This window comes from Podarcis vaucheri (assembly GCF_965113315.1).
Source record: "Podarcis vaucheri genome assembly, chromosome: 8".
Taxonomy (NCBI): domain Eukaryota; kingdom Metazoa; phylum Chordata; class Lepidosauria; order Squamata; family Lacertidae; genus Podarcis; species Podarcis vaucheri.
The window spans coordinates 34606646-34617536 of NC_138766.1; the positions used below are offsets into that span (position 1 = coordinate 34606646).

The following is a 10891-nucleotide window of genomic DNA, read 5'->3' on the forward strand; positions in this document are numbered from 1 at the left end:
TCATGCATAAACGCACAGACAATTGTAAACAAAACACAACTGACGTGTTGTGGGGGTGGGACTTCCCGTGTTTGTTTACATGTGAACGATTCAAAAGCACTAAGGTTGCCCACTAATCCGTATCTGAAGCAGATAGTAAGGAGGTTTCTGATTATGTGTGAAGACCTAACAGAGTCAAGGCTCCCCAGCTGGCAAGGAATCTGAAAACAGATCAGGGTGCTCAATCACATCAGAAGCCACTGACTATTCCTCTGAAGCACCACCAGTTGTTATCATTTGAAAGCAAACATGCGAGAAGTTCAGAAACATTAAGAGCACACATAGAAGAGAGCAACTCACCGACACAATCCTCTTGGCATAAGAGAAGACATGCAGTTACAGAGAGAAGTAGTAATATGAATTAAATGCAAACACCAACAGGTAGAACATATCAACAAGCAGAAAGAGTGTTAATGTTTTAATATTTAAGCAAGTAGAAACCAAAAACAGAGATGAAACTGAGCAATATGCAAAACTATATTTTACTTTATTCACAGGTTCGCAATTAAAAGTAATCATGCTGTGCTCGACCGATGATTTTTAATATGATGCCTATCCTATTTCTACCTCTGCCCAGGTAGGTTCATTTAAATCTTTTGGACTTAAATGGGGTTTGATATGTCCCAAGTGAACTGCTACATCAAGATGGCAGAATAATAAAAGCAGTACAAGACTGTCTTGTCCACAAGAACAACTGTCGCACATTGAAACACATTGGACCTCTTATACACCTCAGTAAATGTCCATGTTGTGAATTGGCGGGGGGGGGGGGCAGTTAACCTGTATGCCTGAGTCCCCTTCTTATTCCTGGATCCAGCAAGGGTGCAATTGCTGGAATAGCCAGGCCAACTTCTTGGTGAGTTAATGGTGAGTGTGGGCCGTTAAGGTAAAAAACAAAGTAATTTCTATGTATTATTGAATACAAACATTTTAATTTTACAAATTATTTCCTCTTTCTTCCATATCCCTGCTTCCTTGTGTTTTTAAGACTGTAAAGCCTGCAGGCAGGGATTGTTTTGCTTTAATTAATCTGGGAGCCGTTTTGGTTGAAGAGGGGCCTGCAAATACTCTAAATAAAAGAAATAAATAACTTTTATCACTACTTACCCAGAGAAATCTGTAGTGAGAATACCATAGTGGAATATGTATATCCGGCTAATGTGGCATAATGTGAGATATCCCATAGCTACCATAAAAGAGTACCTATAATAATAGACATTTAATACACAAAACGTAAGCCTTACCAAGAACAACTGTAATAAAAAAACCCTCAAAACAACTGACTTCCAAACCAACATGTTGATTCTGCCACATCAAGGGGTTTGGGACTTTAAAGCTTAATATGTAGCATCAAAAGGTTGTGTAACTAACTCTTGCAAGTCCATATCACTTTCCTAGAACTTCCTACCCACTAAGTACATCCAAATAATGATTACTGGTCTCCCATGCATAGCAATATATTTGTCCCCAGTCATACCAGAAAAAACAGTCCTGCCTTCATGCCATATTGCAGACATTTTTTTAAAAAACCTCCAATTTTTTTTAAAAAGCTGTCAATATAGAAGAAAGCTGATGTTAATGATAGCAAAAGGAGCCACTGACGCTTGTACTCAAATGACTTCTCTAGACTGGAACTAGAGATCAGAACAACCAAACAAAATGGTAAGCCATTGGCTTAATTGATCTTTTAAAAACACCCACTCTCACACACGTTTTTTGAAATCTAAAACACTGGCAAGGATACGGACAAGAACATAAATTGTCATCATATGTAAGGTTCTTTAAAGGCTTCCGTGGCTCAGAGATAGTATGCCTTTCATTGGACAGAACACTTATTTATTTTATTTATTACACACACACACACACACACCCCAGAACTGCTTGCTTGAACCAGGGACAGCGGAATGGGAATGAACGTGAAGAAAGGCAAAGCAAATCTTTTGGTGCAAAGAGTTCCACAATCTGGGTGCTGCCACGCCACTATCAGCTAACTGCACATCAGCTCCAATGAAAGGAGGTGGGGAAAAGGACACAGTTATAATAAAAAAAGGATAACCTAAAACACGTTGCTTACAGTAGCCATGAAACCTCACCTGTGAATGTTGGGAATGCTAGCCACATTCAGGATGCTGTAGCTTATCATCACTAGCATGAAAATATGGATGGAGTACCTTAAAAACAAGAAAACAAGTTTCATATTCAAAGATCAATGATGGATACCAGGGGAGGGCAAAAACCTTTTATAAAGTAAATAAGCAATATAGAACGATAGAGCAAACACAAACTCCACTCTCCTCCAACCCTGCATTCTACAATTGCCTAACTAGATCCCTTTTCAAGTTACGGTATTTGTTCCCAAATCACTGATTTTTTGGATACATCTCTCTCTAAAGCACTACTTGCTGATAAAACAATTCCAAATTTGTTTCAGGGGTTCCCATAGTTGCTCAACAGCATGCCTTAAAGCACGGAGAGCGTGCATCTCTCTCCACGACTCTATGCATCATCATCTTTGTTGCAATTATTAGTTATTTAGACAGCAATTACTCACCAACCAAAGCAGAAAACAGCAAAATATACTCCAAATATGGTGGCAAATGCGTGACGAACAGCAGAGCTGGCATGGCTGGGACTTAAGTACAAGCGAAACCAAAAGGCGGCCAAGAGTGCAAAGAGCTGACAAGCAACAAAATTGACCTAAGGAAACATGAAAACAGATTGCAATTGACTTTTGTTTGTCAGCATTCTGCTCACCGCCAAGAAAGACCTCTTGGGTACAATCCTGGACAAGTCATCGCATATTTTCCCCGCACAACTTAGCACTGAATTTTAAAGAATGGGTGCAGAAGTAATTTGGAGCTGCTTCCTCAAAAATATTCAAAAGACACCTAAAGTTCCCAGTAGGATATTTCAGAGAAAGAGGTTTCAGACCTTCACATTTTATTTCAGGTGAAAGGAGCCTCTTCATAATTTGAGCTAGATCTAGACTACATTACAGTGGTACCTTGGTTTACAACCATAATCCGTTCCGGAGGTCCATTTGTAAACCAAAACAGGTTGTAACCCAAGGCGTGCTTTCGCCAATGGGGCCTCCAAAAAAAATTGGTTCGTAATCCAAAATAATAATAAAAAAATGGGTTGCAATCCAAAAAAAGGTTGCAAACCAGGACACGCACTTCCGGGTTTGACGTGCTTGTAATCCAAAATGTATGCAAACCAAGACATATGCAAACCAATGTACCACTGTAGTTGAATACAGATCTCAATGAAAAGAATGGAAAAGGAGTGGAACCATCATAGGCATGTCTTATCAGAAGTCAATCTCACTGAATTCAAGGGAGCTTTTCCCAGGGACTTGTGAATAGGACCAGGTAAGTGAATGTGTGTGTGGTAGTTCATTATTAGTCTGGATCCAGCAAATTGTTTTCAGGGATACGCCCAGGGTGTTTTTTATATCTACACCAAAAAATGTAAAACATGAATGCGACAGATGTGTGTCTTGTACTGGAACACTTGATTAGGTCCGGCTCCCTGTCAAGTATATACTCAGTGGTGGCAAATCCAGGTTTTTCTTGCATAATTCATTAAACTGCCCAGCGAGCAAGCCAATAGCAAAAGAAGTTTGCTATGGCTAGTTATCCATATCTCCTGCAGTTGTTGTTTTTTAACTGGTACATTTAGGACAAAGCACATTAAGGCAAATGCACAGGCACACTTAATGAAAAACCTAATTTACCACATAGAATTGCTCCCTTTCAAGAATAAGAAAATGTCCAAAGGTGAAAAATTATTAACAGGAAAGCCTCAAAAGAGAATTACAAACAAGTTCCCAAGAAAGTTGGCAATTTAACAGAGAAGTCATGGAAATCAGAGAAATATACGGTACATGTGCATTGGGAAAAGGAAGAGTGTTGCTTGTAGGAACTTAAATGGCAAAGCAGAAAATTGGATAGTTCCCTAGATGCCTACATAAAAATCAACAGAAGTACATTGTGGCTTCTTGTGAGACCAAAAACTGTAGAAGACAAACATTCATATTCCAAAGAGGCAGAATTTCCTGTAATGTGTGCATGTACACCTGCATACTTTCATGGCATACTTGATACGTCATGGTATACTTAATTTCTTCTATACATATAGAATATCAGTGGGTCATGTTAAGCTAAACCCACTAAATGTTTAATATAGGAATATGCTAGGATGAGCTACTTCTGCTATCAAGGTGTTGTGATTCTTAAGTTGTCTACATAAAATGAAGCAGATTGATATTTCAGAAAAGGTTTCAAATCAGGACTGCCCCCATCAAATGCTATTGGCCTACAACTCCCCTTGCCTGGGACTGATGGGAGTTAGAATCCATATCTGGCTTATAATAGTCTGCTGAAAAAAAGACAACATCCATATAAATACTGTAAGTGATTTCACAGAATCATAGAGTTGGAAGAGACCACAAGGGCCATCGAGTCCAACCCCCAGCACATATGTGTTTGTTTGTTTTTAAAGCCAGAGTGTTATTTTAAAATGGAAAATTACAGTCTTCCAAGGAGGGCATAAAAATATGCACACACATTAGTTTGAAACAATTACACTTTGTAGTCATCTTTCTTAATTTCATGCATGAGCTCTCACACGGTAAATCTGACTGTGTTGTGGACTGAAGTCTTGCTTCCAGCAGTAAGTTCTGCTTCTCTCCCAATTTAAAAAACCTTCTGAGATCTGAACTCAAAAAATCAAAACAGATGTTCTTGTGAGATTACCATGATGAAACAGCTGAAGGAATAATCACTAGCAGCCCTGGCAGAGAAACTGCAGAACAGATGACAGAGTCCTTAGTCAACAAAAAATAAATAAAGAGGAAAATCCTTAGTCAACAGCGGTGTGAAGAGGAGAAATGTTTAAAAGTAAATCTGAAGAATTAAGCGTTACAATGTATGTTTGTTGACTCTGATACCGTAATCGTTTCTACTCAGGTTTTTTTTTTAAATGACTGAATGAATGAGTGGCTTTGATCCAGATGCAATTTTATTTGCTTCTAAAAAAAGTCACGCTGAGCTGCCATTTCTTTGAATGTCGCCCAAGAGTTTCTGAAGTGTTCGGCTATGAGCAACCAAGTTCTGCCACTATTCCACAGGATGGAAATTGCAGAATGCACGAAGAAGTATACATTTCCTACAAGGGAGACACAAAACTCTTGATTCCTGAGTATGCGAAAGCTGTCCGATATTAAAAGCGTGGAGAGTATGTGTGGGCTGCTCCTTCTCCTTCCTCTCTCTCAAGTTTTGGGAGTGCTTGCTCCAAATCAATTTCAGTTTGAGGTGTGCAGGTAGAGACTCATGACACTTGAACCCCAGAAAATTGGGATTCTAAAATGAACAGGAAGCTTCCGTTAAAAGAGGAGGCTCCTTGCTTCACCCAACCATCCTCTAACTTGTGCAGGGCAATGAGAATGACAAGGAGGGACAGAGTTAGCTATGCTCATCCCCACAGCACCCCACTCTCCCGGTCACACAATTACACAGTGTCCGAATGCCTGAAGGAGACTCCAGCTTGGCCCAAAGTTTCTAGTTTCTGAAGTGTCACACATTATTCAATATTAACCAACATATTGCCCCGGGAAAGGCGTTTTCCTGCAGGGGAGGTGTTTTCATTTTGGCCCACAAACCAGATCCAGCTCCCACCCCTGACTTATAGGAAGTGAATGGAGCATTTCTGCAGTTACTGCAGCCTGCCCTTACTTTGCTTGTAGGCAATCTTGTTTGCGTTAACAACTGTTACTGCAGTGTCATTGTGGTGTTTGGCACATAGCAACCAAAATAAACAGGAGGAAATGCACAGTATAATTTTATATAATGAATAATTTTAAATGAGAGACTAGAGATAAAAGGGGAGTTCTTTCAGAAACCCTATAATTTATACGCTGAAAATGATGGAATAGAGGATTATTTCTATGGTTATGACTTTATTTGATTGTGTAATGCCAGTATGGGTCAGAATGGAAACTTTCATGAAAGGATAATATTTGGTGTAGTGATTGATAAAACACGCTGCAAACTTGAAGCATCTAAGCACCAAACTTGTACGTATAATGGAATTATGTTTCTGTAAGAAAATATGTGGTATGGGAATAGCTCTGGGCTACTTCATCATGAAGGACTGAGGGTAGAAATGTGTTTGTTTTCTCACTAAATGAAAACTCATTTTTTCCTTGGGCAAATAAGAAGGCAGCACCTTTTGGCAAACAAATGTTCAGTAAGCTTAGGCACAGACATGTTTGCATTCTGTTATGACAATACTGATAGGATTGTTATGAGTTTGTGGGTGCTAGACACTCCTAAATTCCTGGAACCAGTAGCTGTTAGAATTTAATCAAGGATCCAGGTGTTAAAACTCTGGGTACCAGACCCGTGTATATATTAATCCAGACCCGTGTGTATTAGGCTGTGTGCTAGACACTCCTAATAATTTAATTAAGCCAAGTGTTAAAGGATAATTAAGCTAGGCTAAACTTCCTGGATTGAGCTGATGGCCTGGGAATGGGCCATTAAGAACAAAGGATCAAGGGACTCTGCATGAGATGGCAAATTGATGAGACCCCCACCCTCCCTCAACAGATAAAGCCAGAGTTTAGAGAGATTAGAGTGAGAGTTGCTGCAATGTGTCCTAGAGAGAAAGAGGCAAAGCATGATGCTTGATCTCTTCTTGAGCCCTGTCCTAAGCTGTGCCTATGGAAGAAACAAGACCATCCTGGAGTGCTGATGCTATGAACCCCTCCAACGTAAGCTCAGGCTGTATATATATGTAAAAAAACCCAAACAACTACATATATAACAAAGATACCACAGCCTCCAGTGTGCCTCATTCCCAAAGGAAACATGGATCTTGGATGAGCCCCTGGAATCTCACGCCACTCGGATTGGGGTGGCCTGCAGCAGTATTGAACTAGACTTTGCCACTCTCCTTCCTGACAGTCAGGGTGGAGTTGCCAAGCCCTGTGGTGCATTCCAAAGGCAAAGCACTTGACTTTCAGAGGCAGTTAAAAATCTCTGTGCAACAGTCATGCTGCGGAGGTGGTTGAACTTGACTCTGCTTCCAGGAAGAAAGAAAGGAATGTCAGGGGGGAAAGTCAACAGGGTGAGATTTATACCAATGAATGTTTCTTTCAATCCATCCTGTTGACTTTTTCCAATGTCTGCATCATCCTATATTCTACATTCGCTTTAATCTTCTGCAGCGGCCCTTATTGAACTCAGTGATTAAAGAAAGGAGATTCAAATTCACAGAATTCATGTGAAATAAAGAAAATTAAATTTGCCATGTATTTTGTTGGTTCTACAGAAGCATGGTTCCCATTTCTTATGTGTGTTATACATGCAAGTCATTCACAGTAGGGCAATTCTAAAGGCTGCTAAGCACACATATGTTTGCTCAAGCAATCCCCAGGTAGGTTATTGACCCCTTTAAGATATGGTGCTTACTGTTAGTGGTTGATTTCACTTAGATTCTATGTAGATTCTAATACTTATTTTATGTGTTTTTAGCATTTTAGAGTTTTATTCTGTAATCTGCTTTGGGATCCGTGGATGGTAAACATTCCAGAAATGTTTTTAATATACAGTGGTACCTTGGGTTAAGTACTTAATTTGTTCTGGAGGTCTGTTCTTAACCTGAAACTGTTCTTAACCTGAAGCACCACTTTAGCTAATGGGACCTCCTGCTGCCGCCGTGCTGCCGGAGCACGATTTCTGTTCTCATCCTGAAGCAAAGTTCTTAACCTGAAGCACTATTTCTGGGTTAGCAGAGTCTGTAACCTGAAGCGTATGTAACCTGAAGCGTATGTAACCTGAGGTACCACTGTAAACAAATTCTAATTCCAGTGCAAGACAAACTGCAGTAGCCTTATAATAAATAGTTTAAGACGTGAATAAATTAAACTCTCCACCCCACATAAAATGAAAATCCTATTGGCCCCGCCCCTTTATTCAACAAATCCACCAGTAAACATGTGAACATTTCAAGGAATTGTTTTCAGAAAGAAGCTGACAAACATGCCCCTTATTACCCAATTCCTCAAACCCCCAAATCTTCCCTTCCCTTAGCTACATGCATATACCGGTAGTTTCAACCTTCACTTAAGACAGGCAAACTAAACAACAAACAGAGATTCAGGTATATACGCACTCCTCACCTCCCCACCCCCGTGATTGTAAGATTGCATCATTATTATTTTCTTCCACACTAAGCGGATTGAACCAAATATCACACACAAATAATTTCTGTTTTCAGCTCCCTTTTTCTAATTAAGTTTAAAAAAGCAAGCAAGCCTCAAACAGTAGACCCTGCAAAACTAAAACCAACTCATCCTTGTTCCAGAGAGTCCTTTTTTGTGCTGCTTTTAAAACCTAGTACACTAAATCCTTTGCTGCCTGGTTTATCTCTCAGCACAATCTGTAAGTGGAGCCCATTTTTTCCCCAGTTAGTGGAACAAATAGTATCACCACCACAAGCTTCCTCATTGCTGAGGGAATACAGAAAGGGCAGCAAGTTCATGGCTGCCTCAGAAAAATCTAACAAGGAAAGACCAATCACATTTGCTGCCAGGAAAAGAGCAAGCCTCCCACGAGCCTTGAAAGAAAATACATCACCACTGAGCTGCACATCCCATGTTATAGTTGTATTGCCCTCCCACCGCCACCCAAGTACATCTGGCACACGAGATTTTGTGCTACCACAATATGTTATTCTTATTCATTTCAAAAGTTCCTAATCCAACTATTTCTGCAAAGAGACTCCAGGTGACTAACAAACAGTGAGAAAAACAGAACAAAACGAACAGAATCACCTAGAAATACTTCAATATATACATTCAAATTCCAGCAGCACTGAAAGAATATGGAACTAAGCCAACAAAAAGTACACAACAAAAGGGCTTTTAAAAACGTCAGGTCTTCACCAACCACCTGAAGCAGCATGGTGACAGGGCATTTCAATAAGGTGGGTGCCGCAAAAGGCCTTACCTCTTAGTTAATACCAGACTTTGCTGCTGTGGCAAAGAGATGGCCAGCAGGCAGTAGCAGGCAGGTTTGCACAGCTCTGTCCTCCAACATCTTGCTTGCTGTCACCCATTCACCGCCCACCAGCACCTGTGTCCTGAGGCAGTAGTCACATTCTGCCTAACGGTAGGGATGACTCTGCTTAATAAGCACATCTTAATCAAGGATCCACATGCACAATGGGAAAGGGGTAATTTTCAGGAATGAGAAGTGTCCCTGAAATGCATCTAAACCTTGACAGCATGTCCTCCTAACCCATAAAGTGATGGCTCCATACAAGGGACAGGTGATATTATGGTTGTCAGCCTCATCTATGCACACGATCACATGATCTATGCACAGAGCAACAAGACAAATCTCTGGCCCACGGAGCTCACATTTTGAACATATAACAAAGGGAAGGGCAGGTTGTAGAAGCAGGGGAGGAAGGTGGCGTGATGTAAACATAAGAAGAAAGCATCTTCATTTCAAAGACAGGCTTAGTTTCAATTTAGTTGCCATGGGAAAACTTCCACAACAATACTTTCTTTTTTTTGGTTGCTACTTCCTGTTCATTTAGGCTGCTGCTTCCTGCACATGTAAGCTTCTAGGGCACACTGCATCACTTGCACCTAGTGACTGAGATTAAGTACTAGTCAAACAACACACCCCATCATGCTTTCTTACACAGCCTAGTATCTGTCAAGTTTTTCCAACGGTGACCCATCCTTAATACCACATTAGGAAGAAAAAAAATCACAAGAACAGGCAAGTCTCACAGGTCTCCTGACTTTAAGCTCCTGTCTTCTGGGAGAGGCACTTGACAAGCGGTACACCTAATGACAGAAAATTGGAAGAGTTTTTGCAAATCAACCAAACCCAACTCTTCCTGCTTTATCATTTCTGCGGGGGGGGGGTGTAAAAAAGCTAAGGTAAATCGGTGCCATAGATATGACTCACCTTAGGTTTACCTGTGACTCACTTTGGGGTCCCAACCCATTCGATGAAACCCAATACATTATCGCCATAAGGCACACCGATTGCTACCATGCAAATAAAGCCACAGTTCTGAAACCCGAGCCTTTCCAAGCTATTGCGGGTGCAATCCTACGCTCGCTTATTTGGAAATAAACCCCGTTAAGCTCAGCAGGAGTAAACATGCTCAAAGACTGGGCTTTTCGTTCTTTATCATTGTCCCACAGAAAATCACCCTTCCGTAGACGGGGAAGAAAAAACAACAAACGCGATCAATAGGGAGGAAAAAAAGTCCTGTTCGGTCAATTTCTCCTTTGAATGAAAAACAACCACCCGGATTTCCACCACGTGCCACAATCCCCAAGAATCGCGAGCTGCTCCTTTGCCTGCTTGCAAACTTCTCCGCGTTCCCCTCACCTGGTCCAGCGGGATGCCCAAGAAGTCACTCAGCGGGTGCAAAAGGGTGGACCCCGTGGTCCTATAAGGGATCCGGGCCGCCTCTGCCATCGCGCATCCCGGCTCGCCTGCAGCCTCTGCCCTCCCTCCGGCGCCCCGCCTGCCCTTGCCCGCGGCGCTGGCGCGCTGCGCTCCCTCCCTCCCCGGGCGCAGACACCCATCCCAGACACGTGCGCCTCGGGCCAATGCAGGCGCTGGCGGGCCGAGGCTCCGCCTTTCGCGCGGCCTCTTCCTCTTCTTCCCGGTCTGCCGCGAAAACAGCCGCTCTCGCCCGAGGAGGGGAGAAGAAGAAGAAGAAGAAGACGGGGACTGGGCGGCCGGGCGGCCGGGCGGGGCTCTGGCTCCTTCCCAGCCCCTCGATGCCGCGCCCGGCTGGCTGGAGCTGGGCGGGC

The 10891-nt window shown here is 42.0% G+C and overlaps 1 protein-coding gene across 2 annotated transcripts in view; it reads right to left on the minus strand.

Annotated features, from left to right (window-relative positions):
• Positions 1–10619, minus strand: part of MBOAT1 (membrane bound glycerophospholipid O-acyltransferase 1) — a 28027-nt gene extending 17408 nt beyond the window's left edge. The window contains exons 1-4 of one of the 2 annotated variants that reach the window (XM_082235011.1): positions 10461–10619; positions 2591–2736; positions 2133–2210; positions 1147–1242 (exon numbers count right to left, since the gene is read on the minus strand). In XM_082235011.1, the coding sequence (XP_082091137.1) occupies positions 1147–1242; positions 2133–2210; positions 2591–2736; positions 10461–10550 (410 nt within the window). In that variant the 5' untranslated portion in view covers positions 10551–10619. The remainder of the gene's footprint in view (positions 1–1146; positions 1243–2132; positions 2211–2590; positions 2737–10460) is intronic. The other variant, XM_082235012.1, reaches the window with a different exon arrangement.
• Positions 10620–10891: the final 272 nt, after the last annotated feature.